We start from the raw sequence: 22,598 nt of genomic DNA, 5'->3' as shown, positions 1-22,598 counted from the left end.
AAAATATAGTCGAAATATAGATTTTTTTGTTTTTTATATATGTTTTTACATACGTTTATTGTTTTTATTTATTTTATTTATTTGTTTTAATTAAAATAAAGTAATAAGAAAATTAAAAAAAATATATGTATATGTATATATTTAAAGTAAAAAAAAATTCATAATAAAAAAATCAAAGATCTACATACATATTTGAAAATAAAATCTTCATTTCCGGAATGAATAGATCTATTACATTACTCTAATACAATTGATGTTGATTGGTATCTTGTTATATGTACTTGTTAATAAAAAGTAGTGAAATTTTTGAATACTAAACATAATGTTAAATAAGGAATCTTTGTTTTTGTAGAAAAATACAATAGATTTTTTTTTAATTTAGTTTTTTGTTTATAAATTATTCTTTCTTTCTTAAAGAAATAAAACGTAATAATTATAATAATATATTTTAATATCCACATAATACAATACACACACATAATATGTATCTATTTCATTAAAAACAGGAGTTTTTATTCATTAATATTTTTCTTTTCTTTTTAACTTCATTTGTTTAAATTGAGTTGAGTTGATTTCAGAGATATTTTGTTTGGTTTTTCATTTTGTTTTTTTACTATGAGAAACATTGTAATATTAAAAATAAATAATTATGAATAAATAACAATTTATACACATATAATATGTACGAATGAACAGACAAACAATAACCATGACTTGGAAAACTTTCCTCTCGGGTTTCGGCAACGATAATGCGCTCTCTTGTTTAGGAAAATAGTTGGTAGTCTTTAAATAGATGGAGGTAGTGGAAGTATGGGAAGAAATAAATGATGTACGAAAGTAGGCAAGTAAGTAGGATTATAAGGAGATGGTTATGTCTTTGATTTTTAGCAGCCTATAAATAGTTTTTTTTCTTTTTTAATGAAATCAATACAATTATTGAATAGAGGATTCTTTCTTCATATTTTTCTTCTTTTTTTTTGTATAACAAACAACATCAAATCTCTATCAAAAACAAACAAGTAAATTATAAAGCTGCCTAAACGTTTGAATGGACGCCAGAACTGCCGGAACCACCGGTAATGTTGGCAGTAACTGGAGCTGAAATTGATGAGCCTGTTCGCGCAATACCTCCAACATGGCCAACAGCAGCCATTGTTGGAGCTGTGACATTCGGTAATATTGCCGTATCGGTACTAGTGTTTGTGGCTGAGGATGATGCTTCTAATTTTAGCCTCATTTCTTCTTTACGAGTTTGCACGGTAAGTAATTCATCGCTGAGATCGTTGCATAGGCGCAATAAAAGATTATTTTGTTCACGTAAATGACGCAGTACTTCAGTCATATTATTGTTGTTGTGTTCCTTTTTAAATGAAACATGACGCAGCGTTTCACTGATTGCATTCACTCTTTTCTCATAAAGCTCGGAATTTGGTAACGCAGTTGCTGTTGTCATCGCTGTTGCAGCTACTGAGCCAAAAGGTGTAGGAGCTGGGCCTATGGGTGGAAATCCACTCGCATTGGCAGACAATGGTGTTGGCGATTGAGAGTTACGTGGAGTATTAGGTTTACGGTAAACTTCAAACGCGGATACACGTTGATTCGATTGCAATGAGAGTCGAGTTGGTGGCAGTGCCCCAGAGGCTGTTTGAAGATTGCGTCCTGCTAAACTTTGAGGTGGCAAGGAATGCATTTGTTGTGCCTGCTGATCATTCTATATTAATTAAAAAAAAAATATATATATATATATGTTAAATACACTATAAGAGCGTCAGGCAAAAAAATTAAAAATAAATATTGATATTTTCCCTGATATTTTATTGTTAAATCGACATTATTTTTATATAAATGCTTTAACTATTAATACTCGCAACGGCACACCAAGGCGTATTAAATTAATAGACCTTGAGCACAACCACACATATATGTCAAACTTAATGAATTTTTTTTAGCATTTTTAAAAATATGTTCATATTTACAGGGCCATTAATTTATAAAGGAATCGAATATATGAAATTTCTTTAAATTTAACCGTGGGTTTTAAAATGCATGTTTCAATAAGCCGGAGAAGTCATTTCAAATGAGAAATAATCAATTTCAAATAATTCAAAACAAAGTGTTATAACATTTACATATATTTAAGTAGTCAGAAAATACAGAGATTGTTTTTTTTTTCCAGAAGATATAAAATGGAGTGGTACACTTTTATGTGTGTTATTGTCCACCAATATTGATGAAACATATATTCGTTCCATAAAAGAGGTAAAAAGCGTTTTAAAACACCGGGCGATCCTATTATTATTAATTCTATATAAATTCTTTATTAATAACTGCAAAATCCTTTCCCATGTCTTGGTGTGATCTTGGTGTTTAAACCCTTTATTACCTAAGACCGTCGATAGAAGGTCTTCAAAAAATGCAATTTATTGTAAAATCTGATTTTTTACACCACAACAACTAAAGACTTTTTATTCAGTATAAAAATACCTATCAACCGGTACCAGTTTGAACGGGCTCAATAAATAAGTTTTGGCAGATCTGAATTTTAGTGAAAAAAGACAAACAAAATATTTGTGATTTTTGTGAAAATTCAAATTTAAAAAAATATAGTTTCAATTTGCTCTATTTAATCGGGAATTTTTTTGGTAAGTATTTGAAATGCAAACTTTCTGTATTTGTTTACTAATTTGATTTGTGACAGAACATGTGTCACCAAATTGTGGTTTTTGGAAACACCGTCTGTAGACGGTCTTAGTCATTTAGTTGAACAAAATTTAACTATTCTGTTTAGTCTTCTTTACTAATAAGTTAGAAAAATTGTCTTAAAAATTAAGCTTTCATCATTGTGTGATAAAGAAATAGCAGATTTGATGTAGTCAATTGAAAATGATGTTGATTTTAAAGATACTGATGAAGATTTTAATGACGATATTGAAGATCCAGATTATCAATGCGATGAAATTCTATCAGAATATAGTGCAATTATAGCAGCAGGTAGTAGTTCCAGTTTAAACGAAATGAACGCAAAGCAAGAACCATCCACAAAATCGTTTAAATATTGTAAAAAAATTGATACATATACACATCTGCTCAAAATAATAGATACACCTAATTGGAAAAAATTTAAATGGCGGTAACATTGAAAATTTCCTCGCAAGCGTTAAGAATACATCATATTATTAAAATTTCTATCTGGCAATGTCATGTCAGTCAAAAATCTGGCAACTATTTGCTTTCATGTTGATTTTTAAAAACGAATTTATTTGAATTACAAAAAATTATTTGCTCATAAAAATAGATACACATCAGTAATTTGTAATTTGTTTATATACAATTTTTTTTTTGTGCAATTTTTTGTTCCTATTTACGTGAAACAGTAAGTATAATTTAAATTTTAGCAACAATTTTATAAAAAATAGGACTCTTTTGAAGAAAATGGGACGAAATCATCATTGTACCGAAGATGAGAAAAAAATTGTTCAAACGATGAGAAATCAAGGAAAATCATTACGGGAAATAGCAAAGAGCATAGGAAGATCTTTACATTTTGTCCAAAATGCTTTATCTAAAAAACAAAAAAGAGAAACTCGCGGTAGACCAAAGAAAACCAGTCCAGAAACAGATAGGCGGATCGTCCTTATGGTTAAAAAAGACCCTTTCATATCATCGAAAGCTATTTCTGCGGAGCTATGTAACGAAATCAGTCCACAAACAGTTCGTCGTCGTCTTTTACAAGCTAAATTGCCGGGAAGAATTGCCAGAAAAGTGCCACTAATGCGCCAAAAAAATATCAAGACAAGATTAGAATTTGCTAAAGAGCACTTACAATGGTCCGGGTGTGAAGGCGAAAAAAAATGGAGAAATATTTTATGGAGCGACGAAACAAAAATAAATTTGTTTGGAAACGACTGCCAAAGAAATGTACGCCGACCAAAAGGAAAAGAATTCCACGTTAAATTTACAAAAAAGACGGTAAAACATGGCGGGGGAAACATAATGGTTTGGGGTTGCTTTTCATGGAATGGTGTTGGTCCGATATTCCGAATAGAAGATACCATGAATGCTAGTGGGTATAGAGACATATTGGAAAACGTAATGCTTCCATATGCATCGGAAAACATGCCATTAATATGGACATTCCAGCAGGACAACGACCCAAAACATAGTTCAAGATTAGTTAAAAACTGGTTCTTGGAGAATAACGTACCTGTTTTAAGCTGGCCCAGCCAATCCCCTGATTTAAACCCAATAGAAAACTTGTGGAGTGAATTTAAGATAAGGCTTTCGAAGGAAGTTTTCAAAAATAAAGACGATTTATGGGAGAAAACGCAAAAATATGGTACGAGATTCCATTGGAGAAGTGTCAGAACTTGATATCCAGTATGCCCAGAAGAGTGGAGAAAGTTTTACAAAACAAAGGTGGATATACTGGATACTAGCTTTACTTTAATAATAAACTAATTTTTTTAAGATACAATTTATTAGCTTTTGTTTAATAAGAATTTTTAAAAATGTATCTATTATTATGAGCACCAAATTTTTCGAAATTTAAGAAATTTAATTTACTTTATAATATTTATTATTAATTATGAAATATTTTGTTTTTGTTTGTTACTCTCCTTTTAACTATAAATAAAAATCGACTGAATTTTTTTTATAATTTTACAATATACCATTATTTTTTTTCGTTTTTAAAAAATAAATTTTGGTGTATCTATTATTTTGAGCAGATGTGTACGTTTTGAAATAAGTCTAATATGCACTTATGTTTTTGAAAAGCAAAAAATTGCTTTAAAGAATACCATATCAAAGCTTAATATAACATAGGTTATTAAAATTAAGTTTTTTATCCTGTTTTAAGCAATAATTTGATCATTTTTGAAATTAAATATAACAACTCTTTTAACTTTTTGTTTCGTTAAACCACTGACATCGTCTATAGACGGTCTTTCTATTTTTGCTCCAGGAGCTTTCCAGGAGCATTTTTTGGCAAATAGACTACAAATTCGTGCTTATCAGTCCAAAAACATACTAGAACCAAAATTATTTAATCATAATTACATGTATTTCAATTACAGGTATTCAAGGGTTAATACTTAAGACATAGGGTAACATAGAGACGAGACGGAATTGTCAAAAACCTATCTCTTGCAACAAAAAAATACATGCTAGTCAATATATTTTGTTGTTGTATCAGAAATATTATTTGTTGTATTTTTGTTTGACAAATCGGAGTGTCTCGTCTCTATGTATAATTCTCTATGACTTAAGACATAGAGAATTATACATAGAGACGAGACACTCCGATTTGTCAAACAAAAATACAACAAATCATGTCTGATACAAAAACAAAATACATTGACTAGTATGTATTTTGTTGTTGGTTTTTGACAACAGACTTAGGTTTCTGACAATTACGTCTCGTCTCTATGTTACCTCTGAATCTGATTGGTATTGATTTCGAATTTGATATTAACTTTTTTGTTTTCTATGATCTAAATTTTTTGGAAATAAACTATGATTTTTGTAGTACCAACCCTTTTGTCCCCAATATGCGATTTGTAACTTCTAAATAAGTAATATACTTTAGCATCAATAGTTGTGTTAGACTTTAGCAATGATATTAAAATTAAATCTCTTTAGAGTTCCATTCAAGGAGGATAAGGGGATTGGCTTTAAAAAACTCCGTCGACTTCTGCTTCTGTGATTTACAATCTGAAGAAGCGGACAATTCTTCCTTCGTATACTCAGAGAAGTCACTGTATTCCGTTTTTCACCTCAACCATTTATGATTTTAATAGTTTTGGCGTTATCGTATTCATTTAGTTTTTTATGAGAGAAGATTACGGCTGATTGGATTAAAAACATTGATTTGTAATTTCATTACACGTATTGTTCTTAAAGTTGCAGTTTTATTTCTGAACAGATAGATCAGATTCGTTGTGATTTGTTGTCAATCGAATGATTGGAATATATCCATAACAGTCTTTTCCATTTGAAAAATAATTAGCAAAAACAAAATATGTAGAGTATCTCCGCATTTTACTTAAATTTACTCCTGTACACAGTTTATTTAAACAAACATGTTACAACACAACAACAAAATACTTACAACTCCGGCTGCAATATTGCCATCGGGAAAATGAGTGAAATCAGCAAAGCCAGTTGATGTTTGCAAATCAAAACTAGCTTGGGCTATTATCTATTACGTAAGAAAAGTAATATTTATGAATATAAAATTATAAGGAATAAAAAGATTTTTCTTACCTCAGGCTGTGGTCCACTTGGTGTACCAATTTTAAATTTATTCAAATCTAAACTGCTACTGCGACCATGACGATGTGGTCGTGGTGGTGGCAATGGAGGAGGATCTTTTTTGTTAACCAGCATTGATACAGACAAATTATTATTACCGCTGACACTTCCAATATCCCCAATGGAATCATGATCACTAATTGTATTTGATATATTGCCACCAGTAGACGATTCACGCTGTGGTGGCGGTGGTATAGCACCAATATTTTTTATGGGCAACTTTTTAGCTTGAGGCCTTTGTATGGCCCGTAGATCGTTATTTTGCAAGGAATCACGATGTGCTTGAGTTGCGCCGGCAACTCCACTGCCATGGCTGTTAGACGACGATACTGAAGAAGATTTCGGACTTGATTCACGTACACACGCAGCAGATCCATCGCCGGCATCATTATTGTGTTTTTCAGTAGAACCGGCCGTTGACGTAATTACACCGCCTGCTTTATATTTCAACATTTATTTAATTACTTTGTTATTTATCGTTTTTTATGATTAGCAAAAAACCTTACCGACTGGAGTTACTCTTAATGGCACTGGATGCAAGATTTGAGGATCGGAAACTACAGCTTGGGCCGTACGTTGCATATCAAAGTTTACCGGTTTGGGGCCAGGACTAGAGACATTCGATGTCGGAGATTCATTAAATTTTGTCCATTTGTTCGGTTGTACATCCTAAGAACAAGAACTATTCAGACGCAAAATAATTTTAGTTGTAACAAACTACTCACCTTAACCCACATTATAGGAGGAGGAGAGGATGTTGGTACAGTAACCTCAGACGCTTCTGCCAGTGGTGGAATTGTCCATTGATTTGGTTGTACATCCTAAGAACAATAACCCTGAATAGTTACAAGCAAAACTTATACTAATAATAAACCACTCACCTTAGCCCATATTATCGGAGGAAGAGGAGGAGAAGATGTGGTTGCTGCAGTAACTTCTGTCGCTTTGGGAGAATTCGAAATACTATGGAGTTTCAAGGGTAGGGGTGGTGGAGTTAATGACTTAGGATTTGTTGTAATAGCGTTCGAACCTTGACGAGAACTTACGCTAGCCTAAAAAGAAAAACAATAGAAAATATTAGACAAAGTGTAAGTAATCGTCAACATTACATTCCCTGAATAAATGCACAAACCTGAGATGATGTTGAAAGAGTACTTAAGTTCATAACATTATTATCATTTAGTACACGGCCACTACTACTACCAACATTAATACCCACACTAGCTCCTACAGCAACGGCAGCATTTATTGTGGCATTGACGCCTATAATTGTATTATCTGTATTGTCTTCTTCGTCGTCGTCATCCAAATGCAAGAGGTCCGCCTCTGGAGGATCAGCTTGAGATGCCATCTGACTGCTACCCATTGCAGTATGTTGCAACACATTTGGATGCAAACATACCGGCAGAGTGGCCGGCAACGGAATATTGTTACGACGCAATACTACCAAATGCATTGCTGCAGTAAATTCAGCCAAACTAAGCGCACCATCGCGTGTTACGTCGCACAATTGCCAAATGTGTCGCAATTCTTCAACGGGAATTCGCGACTTTTCGAAAAATACTCTGAAATAAGAAATAATCAAAAATAAATCATATTTATCTACGCAAACCAAACTGCATCTTACCTAGCAACTTGTCCCGATAATAGACCATTTGGATCATGTTGAACAGCTTTGAATTGTTTAAAGTAGTATTCTCTTTGCTCTGGTGTTATTTGATAAACCGTTTCTAAGTCTGTTTCATTTTCATCGTCACTACTATGGCGATCAGAAGATTCCTCCTCGGTGCCTAAAAGTTGCCTGTGCTCATCTCCCAGCAATCCATGCCACAAAGTTTCTTTTGCCCATGGACGCTCAGCCACACTATTAGTTGGTGTTGGACTGTCACTGTTTGTACTCCACGCTTCTGGAGAAACACCACGTCGATGATGCTGAAATATTTTTCGCATTTAACGAGATTTGCAAAATCATGTATTACATTTATCTGTTCTATATTATTTTTCCCAAAAAATTAAAGTAAACAATTGTAGATCAATGACGTAAAGAAAATCCACATCATCAATTCTTTATAATTTTTAGTTTACAAATAACTAGCTTCTGTGTTCGTTTGGAAAAACTAGGTAACTCCATTTTTTGAAAACACGAGAAAAACATATTTAAAGTTTTAAACATATTTCACTAATTATTTAATATGAATTTGTGTTATTATGCATGCGCATTAAACGTATCATAATTTTGAAGATATCAAGTTCCATTGAACTCATTTTTGGACATTAAAACCGAAAATCGAGATCAGTTATCTTGTTTTTTTTTCCAAAAACGGAGTTACCCAGTTTTTCCAAAAAAAAAAAAAATTTAAATTTATTTTTATAGTTTACGGAATTAAGCCAACTTTAGTAATCATTTGTTGTTAAACATTGACTATTTGACTCAGAACGTTTATTTATACTTTTTTTTACGAAAAAATGGCGTTACCCAGTTTTTTCAAAAAATATTTGTCTCTTTTATTCTTATATACATATCAAAAATAAGCCGAGTTGTTTTTTATTTCTTTAGGTTCTAAATTTGGACCCAAAGAGCTTGCGACCCCATAATTTGTTCTATTTCGCGCTGTCTCTCTTAATTTTCGAAACAACGTCTTTTTAAACTTTTAATTTTTCTGTTTTTTAAGAAATTATGGATTTACCTTGTTTTTTTTTTTAAAAAAAAAACTCATGGATCTGATAGATTGATAGTAAATGAAACGTAGTTTTTATTTTTGGTATTATCTACATTTTCGCAAAAAATGGACTTACCTAGTTTTTCCAAACAACGACAGATTTATAATAACACCCTTCTTCGGCGGTATGGCATTGAAAAGTCGCTGAATTAAATTAAATTAATAATGCCTATATAACTAGCTTTGAATAATGCGCCTACTCACCAAGAGAGGCGCTGCAACTTTCACTAATATCTAACAACGCGCAATTACTGAATTGTCAAACAAAAAGCTATCTTCTCATTTCAACACCTATCTTCTCCAATATATCCATTCCAAAGAAAGTAACACAATTATAATATTGTATATTGGCCGTAGTGTTACTGCCATTTAAACATAATAGAAAAGAAGTAAAAAAAATATTTTGGGAAAAAAAACTGTCAGTTAAAAATTATCTAACCAAGCTGTTTTCCCAAATATTTCTTTTGAGCAAATAAATGCAATTTCCATTTTTTTGAGATTTCCGTTCCGTAAACTTTCGCCAAAATGGAGTATTTTCAAAATTTAAATTCAAGAATATTGAATTTAATGAATGTCAGAAGATATAATCAATATTTATAAATGAACTGGTAACATGTTACAATTAGAAAAACTTTTAGAGATCTAACATCCTACCATTCACTGATTTTACCATCTAAATAGAGTTTTGGAAATTACCTTATAATAAATAAAATGGTTCTTTTAAATATTGAATTAAGTTCTAAAAGTTTCGGTTTTGAGCCATGAAATATTTCGGTTTCGGTTAAAACTTACTTAATACAATATTATATAAAATATGCTGTGCAAATATTTATTTAATTCCTACATATAATGAATAGAAAATCTACCTTATTATGGCCACTAACTCCAGCGATACCTTCATCTCCACCACAACTAGATTCACCCTGTTCTACTTCGGAATCAGTGCTCGGTACATCCGAATTTATTGCTGCTATTTCCGGCTGATGAGTCGCTGAAGAGTTGCGTCGCGATCCCAAGGCATTGGTATCGGACCATTCGTATAATCGCTTCAATGAGTTTCTTCGGTCGGTAACTGGGGGTGGTGGTATTGCATGGTGATGTTGCTGATAGCTATTCGTCATTTCGATTTTATTTGATGAAGACTCTGTCCAACTAAATCGTGGCAAAGGTAACTGAACAGAAGCCACAATCAATTCTTGCCTTAGTGGCATCGAAGCTTGATGGGCTGCAATTAACTTGAGGCAAGAATAAAACTGTACACGCGAAACATGTAGGGCAGTGTCTGGTATACCGGCTAAGGACGTAATCTAGTAAAATGGAGTTGGCAAGAAACACAAAATATTTCATAATCTGTTTTTGCTTAATAATATTAATGTATTAGTTGTTTTAGTATTGGTTGCTAAATATACCTCCAGTATCTTTTCGTTCGAGAGATTTGCAGAACGATACAATTCCGATGCTTTGAGCATCGGAATTTTACCCGTTTTCTCTTCATCGCAACATAAGAACAAATCACCATAGTAACGGATTTCTGTTTCGGTCAATGTGACCTCTTCCATACTGACGATTAATCTTGAGGATGGTGTTGATTTTCGATTGAGCTATGATGACGACGCTGGGCTGCTGATAATCTATATTCGATACATATTGAATGAAATTCATTTAAATCACACGCACATACATACAACAATATACAAATGCATGAATAAATTTTTCGAATGTTTTTTTATATTATTTACTTCGTTTATTTCGGTTACCTGTTTGAATAAAGACAAATAATTATTTTCAGAAATTTGCAACACGTAAGTGTATTATAATATCAGTCCTCCTATATAGATGAATGCCTGTTGTTGTTGGCCAATAAAATCTTGTACAATGAGCCAACTCGATTTTTTCTTCAACTACTACTATACAAACACTTTTTACAATGGTTTTTATTGTTTTCCTTTTTTACTTGATTTTCATAGAAGCAATTTTAATATTCAATACTTTTTAATTTCCCTACAATTCTGTGGAAATACGTGTGTTAATTGCTGCTTTAATACAATTGTAAATATTTAATTCGATTTTTCACAGAATTAATAAAATAATAAAACTCAATTAGATTTACTCCTTTTTTCTGTCCTCTCACTTTACCGACTTTTTGCATAAAAAGGAAAATGCAAGTGTCAAAATGACAGTATTTTGCAAGAGGTATTATGACACTTGTTTCACGACATCATTCTTAATATTCTGGAACAAATACTGTTCCAGTCAAATTTTCAAGGAAATATTTGTAATTCTTTTCGAAAAAGATGGATAAATTTACGCGATTATTACGAACAACTTTGACTTAGTTTAGCTTTTTTGTTTTTTTTTTTAGTTTGTAAAGATTTTAGTTGATTCACACAATTATTTTTCGGCACAATATGAATGACAATTACTTCTCATAGTGATGGTAACTCGTCGATTTTCTGTCCAAATCTAGCGATTTGTAAATTGATTTTGCGGGGAAAAAGCACTTTAGGTATAACCGGGAATTCTTGCGTAGGAAAGAAATACCATGATTCAAACATATCGCACACCCAGTTCAAAAGTGACACAACTCAAAATTTTAATTTTTCAGAAATCGAAAATAAATATATACCAATTGAAACATAATGAAGGTTAGGTTAGGTTCCATGGGTAGCCACTCTTCAAGCAGCTCACTTGGGTCCATTCAAAACTGATCCCATTGTGATACCCAAGGGGTAAACATCTTGGTATTAATTATACGTCCGTTGTTTCCAGGCTAAACCAACCAGATTCTCTGATGAAAGAGTAGATTCGTCTAAGACTTATCCTTGATAGCTCATCTAAGCATGATAGGAATGGTGTTCCGAAGATGCGTTCCCTCAGATTTATCAGAGCCGGGCATTGACAGAATAGGTGTGACACCGTCTCATCCTCTTCTTCATTATGGCAGCTCCTACAGTAGTCATTATACCGTAGGCCCAATCTCCTAGCATGTGTCCCAATTATACAGTGTCCTGTAATGAAGGAGACAATTAGCCTTATTTGCTCACATAATGAAAGACATTGATGTTTTTTTTTAGCAACATTTAACAACAATAGACTGAATGCACTGATATTTTTTCTATAGATAAACAAGTGTATTGTGCATAGTTTAGCTCAAAATTCATTTTTCGGGTTTATATAACCAGACAAATTAATTTTGAGTTGTGTCACTTTTGAACTTAGACAAGCAAAATTTGACTCAACTTATTACTCTTAATTTTAATAATAAGGATTAAGCGTTCCAGCTTCCTATATGAAGATATAGGTCGATTAGGGACATACTTGAACCGACGTGGGATTAGAGGCCTACGCCTAACGGCTGTAAGCCGTCGATAAATTTTAAAAGCCGCCGCCGAAATTTGTTCAGCTTAAATCGGCTTGGAAATAGCCGCCGGTTATGATAAAAATTCCTTATTAATTTTATAAAATTTTCGGTATTTCAGTTTTTAAATTTTTATTTTCTTACAATTTGAGTAATTTTTCTACTATTCAATTATCTACACTATATTAAGTTTTAATACTTATTTGTTTAATTTTTCATTTTTGTTTTTTGACATTTGTTAAGACCAATTGTTGTTTTTGTAGAACTAAATATTTTTAGGTAAACAAATTTATTTTTTTTCCAATGTTGTTTTTTTAATTTTTTGTAAATTTTTTTTTTCGAATTGTTATTTTAAATTTTTTTTTTTTAAATTTTTTTGGTGAAAAAAAAATTCGGTTTAAAAAATATTTTTTCCAATTTTGACCCATTGTAGGTCCAATTTACTATGGTCTTTGAAATATCTATCATTAGATATCCATATTGTCTATATTAATAACTTAGTAATCCAGATATAGGTCAAAAATAGGTAAAAAATCGAGGTTGTCTTGGTTTTTATATAGGAAACTTCTCGAAAACGTGTCTGACAGAATTGTTGAAGATTTGGATCCCGAAGATATCTGGGGTCTTCAGAGAATTGATTTCAACAGACAGACAGACGGACATGGCTCAATCGACTCCGCTATAAGGATTTAGAAAATATATACTTTATAGGATCGGAAAATTATATTGTGGAAATTACAAACGGAATGACAAACTTATACATACCCTTCTCACGAAGGTGAAGGGTATAAATATATATATTCAAATTTTAAATATAAATGAACAATTTTAACGTTTTAATTTGTTTTATTGTATGAAACGAAAATGCATAAAGTAAAAACAAAAATAATTGATTTTTATAAAACCTATGGTAACATGATTTTTCATAATTCCAACAAACGTCAGAAAGTTAATATGGCGACAAAAAGGAGAAAGTGAGACTACCATGTATTTTTTATCATGGGAAATACTACTTTATATATTACCCTATTTTTATAACTCTCATAATTATAAGCACAAAAAGGATACAATTTTTGCCATCATTTTCTATTACATATATAGATTTAAGAGAGAAATCTATATATATGTAATAGAAAATGACTCATATATTTAGAAAATGATCTGGGTAACAATGAATAGTCCTTCAAAATACCTTTTATATGATATATAACACTATTGTTTATTAACATTGTGGACAAAAAATTCCTTTTACAATTTATATGACCGTACTTCAGAAAATTTTGATATACAGAAAATATGAATATTAACAGAAAAAAATTAAAAAATAAACTGTTACGCGGAACTTGATTTGTCCCTTAATTCTTATTATAAATATTTGTCAAGAATAGACAGTGTCTTAGCGGGAATTCTAGCGATAGGAAGTAACGAATAATTATTTTATTTGTAAATTCCGTAAATCATTACTGTCTTAGAACAAATATGAGACATCGTCATTATCTCTTAAGTCAGGCCGATTTTTCTTGTTTGATTGATTTTATACGTCGCGTAACTGTTTTCAAAGTTTGATTTGAGGTTATGAAAAGACACAGTTGATATACAGTGAGCCTCAAAAGTGAGTAAACACTCGCGATTTTTTTGATTTTTTTAGGATCATGAAATTCATTATAGTCCGATTTAAAAATTTTTTTTTTACAACCGAAACTATTATTCAACTCAATCTCTAACAAACCGAAACATTAAAATTTTAATCGATGAATAAATTTTAGGATTTTCATTATCTTAAAAAAAATCAAATATTTTTTGGTGTATATTCACTTTTGAGGCTCACTGTACATATATTTTGTGAAGAGGAACCTGGTGGAGACCATTCAAAACTCATTGGAGGAGAACCATTAAAACTTATATGAAAAAATTCTGGTGGATTATCCACATAAAACTAATGTTTAATGAAAAATTTGGTGGAGAACCATACAAAACTCATTATTGAAGAATAACCGGTGGAGCACCATATTACTCGAAATCAAGATTTCATAGTACCTGCTTTTTATACGAAAATATATGTCGAGACAGATTAACTGTGGAATATCCTGGCATATAGCTTTAATAGCTTGTCTATTAATGTCCCAAAAATAAGTCATTAAAATTTAATGCTGAACAGACTAATTAAAACTAACTTTAGCATACTTAAATTTATCGGCTGAGGCAACTATATTTTGCGAAGATTTGGCTCACACTGTTTCAATTGGTGCTATAGACAATAGGTCGACGTCGGCTGGGTCATCAGCCAGTAGTGTGTGATCAACAAACCATTATGCTGCTTGGTCAATATCATCCTAGTATCCACATTCTTCATCTTGACACATCCTTTTGCGTTACCGAGTGAATGAGATCCATTCTGGAGTTCCATAATTAAGAAAAAATTGTCATATCAAAAAATAAACTAAAATTACACCAAAAATAAATTTAGCGACTTTCGCCACATATTTAGCAGGTTATGAAGAAAAAAGTTATCATCACTGTTATGTGAATAATACAGAGTGACTCACAATATCAACAAAGTAACATGAGAATACACTTGAAAAATAAATATGCGAAAACTACATTTAAATCCCTGAATAGAATTTATCTGGATATCAAACATTTTTAAAATACCATTATGTATGATGAAAATAACACAGAATAAGTAAAAATGCACTGTTTGCTTCAAAAATTTTACAATTTTTATTTTTTTCTTGTATGCAAAAGTGAGGTCCATTTTGTGGTATGCAAACGAACTAAGTCCATTTTATTTTGTCAAAATTCCAATATTATTATATCATTCAAATAGAATTGAGTTATTAAATATATATTATCATCCCGACCACTGATATCAAAAACGTTACTCCATTGTCTTTTGTGAGCGACTTTAGTGACAACAGAGACTTTAAAAATCCAATTAGAGATTTAAAATGATAAAAATAAATAAATATGTTATAAGAATATGTGCTAATTCTACTAAAGAAAAAACAAAAGTAATAGAAAATGTGCTACTTCTTAACTGCGATTATTTATCAGTAAGTAATAAAATTGCATTAACAGATTTAAAAAATAATTAAAACCAAGGATTTTATAATGTCTCGGTTAAATTAAATAAATAAAAAAATAAGTCTGTAAAAAGAGATAGCATGTTTGCACTTTTTATCCTATTTTAATATGTATCAACAAGTAAGAGAGATTTATTCTGCTGTGCCGAATTTATATACCATTCACCAGAAGAAAATTTTAAATATTTTTTTAATTTATTAGCGAAAACAATTTTATGGCAACAAAATTTTTTTAAATTTCTTTTAAATTAATTAGTGAAAACAATTTTATAAAAAAAAAATATTTTTGGTGAATGTTTTGGTTTTATAAAAATATACTTATCCCGTTATCTCAATGTATATTTATGTTTAAACCTAAAGTTATACTGGCATACAACAAATATTTTAACCGACAGTATAAGTTAACATTTAACCAGACTTTGTTTTAATGGTTCTTAGGGTTCTGGGTAGGGTCTGGGTAGGGTTCTTTAGTTGAAACAAAAAATATACTTCTTCGAATTTGCCAACAACCATATTTCTCAACTTTAAAGTTTTTTTAGATTGTTTGAAACACGAAATATACTCATTTGGATAGTCGACTATTCGACTTTTGCTAATTTGTGGAAAGTACAATATTTTGTTTCTCAGTAGTTGACAACACATTCATTCTATTGTTTTTATTTGTTGTTGAATGTTGTTTTTCTAGCAACAGCTGTGGAATTATTTTTTTCGAACAAATAAGGATTTTTATTGTTTATTCACATTTTATAAAAGTAAATAAAATGTTTTCCCGAAAAAAGCCAGAGCCACCAAAGAGAAGAAATCACAATTTATCGCAGGTAATAATTTTAAAAATCAAACTATTGCTTGTTATTGATTTAAAGAACTGCAATGATGATGTTATCAATGAAAAATAAACGAATGAGTCATTCTTTAATATTTTTTCTCTAGTTTGGCCTTACGGATATACCAGATGATTTCGATCCTAGCTTAGGCTTTGATGGTGGTGATGATGTCGGCAATCATAGTGATTTAGAAGCAGAATTAGCTGCTCTTGCTGGTGGAGTTAAGAGCGCCAAACCGAAACCCAAAACCCATCTTGTGCCAGCTAATGAATTGGATAAAATGATAGCGGAGAGTTTAAAAGATGTAGGCAGTGATGATGAAGATGATGGTGATGCTGAAAACGATACTGAGCTGCTAGGTGAATTGCAAGGAATTGTTGGTGGAGAAATAGAGGAAGATAATAATGAAGGCGATCTGTCGGAAACAAAATCGATAGAACCAGATAGTAAACCCGAACTATTTTTGCCTACAACTGACATAAGTACGTTAGATATAATAAAACAACGCATTGAAATGTATAAATTGGCCGAAGCAAATGCCAAAACTGTTGGTGAAAGTGCTAAAATGCGACGTTTCAATCGTGGTCTCAAAACCTTAAATGATCTTCTTAGGCAAGCAAATGCAGGCAAATCTATAAATGCGGATGACATACCTCCCGAGGTTAGTGTAAAACCAGCAGCCAATAGTGATTCAGCGGTGTCTGACAATACTGTGGAGCCTATCGAAGAGCCTCCAAAAATACCGACACGTCAAGCTCCATTGCCACCCTCACCAAAACAAGAGGAAACAAAAGCTGAGGAAAGCGATCCAACGCCAGCATCTTTACAAGGCAATCCTTTAGTTCAACAAATGCGTTCACGCCAACAAGAATATAAAGCAGCGGCCCTCCAATCCAAACGTTCTGGAGACACTGCTATGGCATTGCAGTTTTTAAAAATTGTCAAACAATTTGATGTTGTTGTAAAGATGTGTGAAGACGGCCAAGAAGTTGATCTTAGCGATATGCCACCACCACCTGAACAATTTAAAGAGTTTATGGAAAAAATGCAAGATGCATCAGCCGAACAACCAGTAGATACAACTCCAACGGTCATCGAAACTCAATCGGTTCAGCCAAATGTTGCAACGGCAACAAACATCTTGGAGGCTTTACAACAGCGTCTAACCAAATATAAATCGGTCGAAGAGTCAGCAAAAGCTGAGGGAAATGCCAGTAAAGCCAGAAGATTTGGACGCATAGTCAAACAATATGAAGATGCAATTAAATCATATAAAGCTGGGCGACCTGTGGCCTATGATGAACTGCCAGTTCCACCTGGTTTTGATCCCTTGCCTGTCGAAAATGCAGTCGCTCCGCCTACACCCCCAAAGATTGATTCGGTACCATCGAGTCCACCTACTGTTTCGACAACTGCATCGACACCAGATCCTTCACCAACTGCACCAGCAAAGAAGCCATCGACTCCGCCCCAACATATTGATTTGACAACACGTACATCAGGGAATCAGCAGAAAAACAATTTGGCCGAACATCAAATGAAAATTTTGCTGGATCGTCAGAAGGAATTTAAGTTAGCTGCTATAGAAGCTAAGAAGGCTGGAGAAATCGATCAAGCCAAAGAATATTTAAAAATCTACAAAGGTTTTGATGCTTTGTTAAATGCCGCCAGTAGTGGTTTACCTGTAGATTTAAATACAGTAAGTATCTTATATTGTTCCCAATTTAAATTTATTGCATTCAATTTGGGAAAGACTTGTCTGTATTTTAACAGTAAACTATTCTCAGATATGACCATTGGTTCCAAAGTTAGCAGCGAAATTAATGTATATTTATTTTACATGGCTTTCATAAAAAATTAAAAACTCATTGGCGATTCAAAAACGAAAAAGTCGCACACCATTATATCGAATTATTTTACATCGAACACTTTTTTAATTGTAACTTATTTTTCATAAAAACAAAATTGTAGTTTCTTAAACTCGACTACACTACCTCTTTGCGCATGTGAAATTTCATTCAAATCGGACTAAGAGTTTAGAAGTTACAGATTTATTTCCTTCTTTTTTTCATACCACTGTGCAGGGTTTATTGCCATATTATTTGCTAAACATGTTGAATATTGAAACCAGCCGTTAAAAACCGTTACATTCAATCTCAAAAGATGTCCGTTAAGGAAATATGGTGACTCTTAAAAAGTTTAAGAACAAAGAGATTAGTTTAAAAATCGAAATAATAAATTAAGAAACCAAAGATATTGAAAAATTTTTCACACCAGTGCTCATGCGTATTTCTAGTTGTCTCGTTGAGTGGACAACGACTACTAAAATGTAAGAGCATAAGAATACGTGTGATTTGATTCTGCACAATTGTGCTATGGGCTGCGCATTAAGGCCCAACTATAATATGTATAAGCTAGCTTAAGATAATGTCAAAACCGAACGAAAATACTGTCAAATGCTTAAGAAAATCCGAAGAAACTTTTAGGTGGCCTTAATGTACTTATGTGCATTCAAAAGAGTTTAGCCCCATTTGCACATTTATGTGCAACACGCAATTAAAAAAATACGTATTTCTTATTATTTTATGAAAATAAATTAATTTCTTCATCCTTTTCATTTTTTCTTTATTTTCTTTGTATACAATAAACAAACTTACGGAATGTGCGACCAGCTTCGCTCTTTGCTTAAGCAAATAAAATTTGACGAAACTTGACGAAACTCTCTTAAGTACATTATAGTTTGTCACATACGTTTTATATGTATTCGAACAGTTGCTTAAGCTGACTTAAACTAGTGTATGCATATTATAGTTGGGCCTTTAGTGGTTTAAACCTAGCTTAATCTAACATTTTTGTTTTTCACTTATTGTTGATTTAGTTTACAATCTAGGTTTAACCGTTAAACTTAAACTAGAACTGTAAAAATACAAAAAGCTGTAGAAATAAAATAAACAACTCAGCCCATCATTTTTGTTTTGATTCGTTTTATTAACATCGTTATAATTTATAGATTTTTTGTTAATTATTCGAACTTTTTATTTTATATAATTTTAAAGTTAACTTTAATTAGGCTTAAGATAATTTTTATTATAATTTATTTTATTTAATAATTCAAAGAATAATTCAAATTGGAATACCCTGCCAAGATCGTCATCAACAATCTTTATTGTCATGGTCTATTGTAAATTTCATCTATTTAACTTACTATTATTAGGAATTAGAATATGGGAAGCCAAATTCATATTTATATTAAATAGATGAAATTTACAAAATATAAGAGCATAAGAATACATGCGATTTGATTTTACACAATTGTGGTATGGACTGCGCACCATTGCTGTAATTTACTTTTGCGCACCTCTGCTGTAAAGTATGGCAATGCTAAACAAAATTGACAGTTAAAATTTATTAGTAAGACACACAATTATTGGTTAAAGTCTGCCTGAATATGTTTCAGGTTTAACTTAATAGCGTGCTAAGCTACGTTTAACTAACAAGTTAAAAACTAGTATAAAGAATTTAGAAAAATCAAATCTAAACAAAATTTCAGTTAATCCATATAGAATATACTTTAATTTTTTAGTTACCAGTGCCTCCATCGCAGAGAGAAAATCTTGAGGCTTCATTCGCTATAATAACAACTGATGAGTGTGATCCTGAGGATGATATATCTGACATTGGTATTCGCATCGAAGAACAATTGGCCAAACAGCTGATGATGTGTAAAAACACAAGGTAAACAAAAAACTTTCCAACTATTTAATTACAAATACAATCATATTTGTTCTTTAGGGATCATCACAAAGCTATGGGAGATATTGCTGGCATGAACAGATTTGAAAATTTGGCACTGACTGTACAGAAAGATTTAGATCTAGTTCGTTATTCGAAGCGTAAAAATTTTCCACTGCCAAAATTCCACTACGAAAAACGTAGTTTCAATATTGTCCACTGCAATACCGACTTGACTGACAACGAATTGGAAATTATTGTCGTACGTGGTTTAAATTATAATGTTCCGAATCCAAAGGAAGTAGATACATATGTTAAAATTGAATTTCCCCTTCTTAATGTAAGATATATCAAACACCATTTCCAAGTCCTAAATATTGAACACGTACATAATTCTCAATTATTTCTCTTCCAGGATGAGACGTTCAAAACAAAGACTATTTTAGTAAAAGATACTGACAGCCCTGATTATGATCAACATTTTAAAGTGGAGATCATGCGAGGCAACAGACAGTTTCAACGTATTTTCAAAAGACATGGAGTGAAATTTGAAGTCTATTCACGAGGGTAAGTAGTAATATAAAAATATTTGTATGTTTATATACACACGTATATGAAATTTTCATATGTAGTCACATTTGTTTTGGTATATATAAATATATTTAGCCACATCTTTTTACTGTAATATCTCAATCAAGTCACAATCATGACAAATATAAAAAAAACAATATTCATCATCTTTCAAAATGTTTCATCTAAAGTATATACAAGCAGTCCGACTCTTTGACATCAGTACCTAATTCTATATACGTGTTAGTAAAAAATTACCTAACTCTAAATTTGCGTTAGTAACTAAAATGTATATGTTTGGTGCCTTTATATTTTTCACCAGGCACACATAAGGTCTGTTCATTTACTTTCCCAGTAAATACTTGCAACGAGAGAATAAAATCAAAATTTACAAAATTACTCTCTTAAATTTTCAATAATAGTAAAAAGTAAATGAACGCTTTTCCAGTAACAATTGTTTTATACACAAAATTTTCTTATTTTATTCTTTTTAAAATGAAAAATACTCACATTTTCTTCAATTTAAATTTTTAAATTCTTTTTTTTACATTTTTTCACCACAAAAATAAATAAATAATAACACAAAACATATGAAATATAAGCTGCTAACAATTACGAGTTCAAAATAGGACTTGTAATAGTTTGCAACGAGAGAACAGTCTCTAAAATTTATACGCTCTTGATTTTTGCTCTACTTGAAAGTTTTTTGAGTTAATGAACGCTTTTCCAGTAACAATTGTTACTAACTAGTAACAACTTTTAGTTATTGAACAAAGCTAGAGTTTTATATTTTTTTTAAAATTTAATTTGTTTGAATTTTATACGATTTTCAATTGAAACAATAACACTCTACGTGTTTGTACCTTTTACGAGGTAATATTTTCTTTTAAATTAAATGATCTACGTCTATCTAAAATTTGATTTTTTTTGATTTTATTTAATTTCACTATAACTGAAAAACCGTTGTTGTTGTTGACTGATTTGCACGATATCTTCAGTTTAAGTTAGATTTGTTATGAGCAACTGCATATTGCATGCCATGCCAAGAACTTTTTGGGAAATTTTTCTGCTTTTGGGTCCTAAACATTCCCTCGAGCACCAGCAACATAAAAATATTGAAATATTATTGGAAATAATTCGGTATGTTGTGAATTATTTGATATATTGTTACGAAATTTCACATGGTTTGAGCTGAGGTGTTTTCGAGTTGATTTACGTTTGTTCAGCTTCCTAGCGATAATGGGGGCCAGTGCGTAGCTCCTCAAAGTTGGTCACCTCGGGTCTAATTTTTTTTTTTTTAAAATCGACAAAAGTTCATTTATGATCCAAATGAGCTGAGATTTTATATATAAATAGTCCTTGAGAAGGTCTACAAAAAATACGCTTACAGGTGTAGGTTATCTCTATTAGTTGAAGAGATATTCAGGTTTATTGATTTATTTTTTTTAATTTTGCTCGATCTTTTTTTTTTTTTTAGATATGGCGGGCCTACGGAAGGTCGAAATTTATTTCTAAAATATCAGCTATATTGGCAATAAAATTCTAAAGAAAATAAAAAAAAGGTTGCTAACAGTTATATGTTCTCTATAAAAAGTTATACGCATCCAAAGTTGGAACTTATAAAAAGGGACGTATTTTTTAAGTTTTTTTTCCCAAAAAAGCTCATATATTTTTTCTTTTCGTAATAATACCTCCAATAGTTCCCAAGATACCGAATTATTTCCAAAAAAAAAGTTTCTAAAACACTAAATAACTTAATCTCAGAATTGAATTAAAAATCAGAGTTATCAATAAAATAGCCTTTTTGGGTAGAGCTTTGACATCTTTAGCGCATATTTTATCGAAACCTGGAGATTTTTTAGTATTTAATATAGATTTTTCTTTTATTACTTCAAAAGGGCTGAAATGTAGTTTCCAGATGTAAAGAAAACGTGTCAGCTTTGAAATAGTCCGTTTTACACCAAATACAATTGGAATTTTTAATGGGAACATTTCGTCT

The 22,598-nt window shown here is 31.4% G+C and overlaps 2 protein-coding genes across 5 annotated transcripts in view; one reads left to right on the top strand and one right to left on the bottom strand.

Moving 5' to 3' along the window:
• Positions 1 to 491: 491 nt before the first annotated feature.
• Reps (RALBP1 associated Eps domain containing) lies at positions 492 to 11,303 on the bottom strand. Of its 3 annotated transcripts, none has more exons than XM_065502455.1 (11): positions 10,790 to 11,303; positions 10,442 to 10,663; positions 9,899 to 10,339; positions 7,940 to 8,244; positions 7,445 to 7,877; positions 7,194 to 7,364; positions 7,038 to 7,133; positions 6,819 to 6,981; positions 6,265 to 6,746; positions 6,110 to 6,199; positions 492 to 1,711 (listed from the first exon to the last, which is right to left on the bottom strand). In XM_065502455.1, exons 2-11 carry the CDS (start codon positions 10,589 to 10,591, stop codon positions 1,037 to 1,039), a joined length of 3,006 nt encoding a protein of 1,001 aa, XP_065358527.1. In that variant the 5' UTR covers positions 10,592 to 10,663; positions 10,790 to 11,303; the 3' UTR covers positions 492 to 1,036. The 3 variants fall into 3 exon arrangements, with proteins under 3 accessions (XP_065358527.1, XP_065358525.1, XP_065358526.1); XM_065502453.1 differs by having other exon boundaries at positions 6,265 to 6,749; positions 10,790 to 11,302; XM_065502454.1 differs by having other exon boundaries at positions 6,265 to 6,749; positions 10,442 to 10,789; positions 11,143 to 11,301.
• A 4,841-nt stretch (positions 11,304 to 16,144) lies between these two features.
• Positions 16,145 to 22,598, top strand: part of l(2)gd1 (lethal (2) giant discs 1) — a 13,857-nt gene continuing 7,403 nt past the window's right edge. For both annotated transcript variants that reach the window (XM_065499249.1, XM_065499248.1), the window contains exons 1-5: positions 16,145 to 16,291; positions 16,404 to 17,996; positions 19,881 to 20,032; positions 20,090 to 20,369; positions 20,445 to 20,596. In XM_065499249.1, the coding sequence (XP_065355321.1) occupies positions 16,235 to 16,291; positions 16,404 to 17,996; positions 19,881 to 20,032; positions 20,090 to 20,369; positions 20,445 to 20,596 (2,234 nt within the window). In that variant the 5' untranslated portion in view covers positions 16,145 to 16,234. The remainder of the gene's footprint in view (positions 16,292 to 16,403; positions 17,997 to 19,880; positions 20,033 to 20,089; positions 20,370 to 20,444; positions 20,597 to 22,598) is intronic.

This window comes from Calliphora vicina, chromosome 2, assembly GCF_958450345.1.
Source record: "Calliphora vicina chromosome 2, idCalVici1.1, whole genome shotgun sequence".
NCBI lineage: Eukaryota > Metazoa > Arthropoda > Insecta > Diptera > Calliphoridae > Calliphora > Calliphora vicina.
The sequence above is the reverse complement of the archived record's forward strand: the minus strand, read 5'-3'. Positions and strand labels throughout refer to the sequence as shown.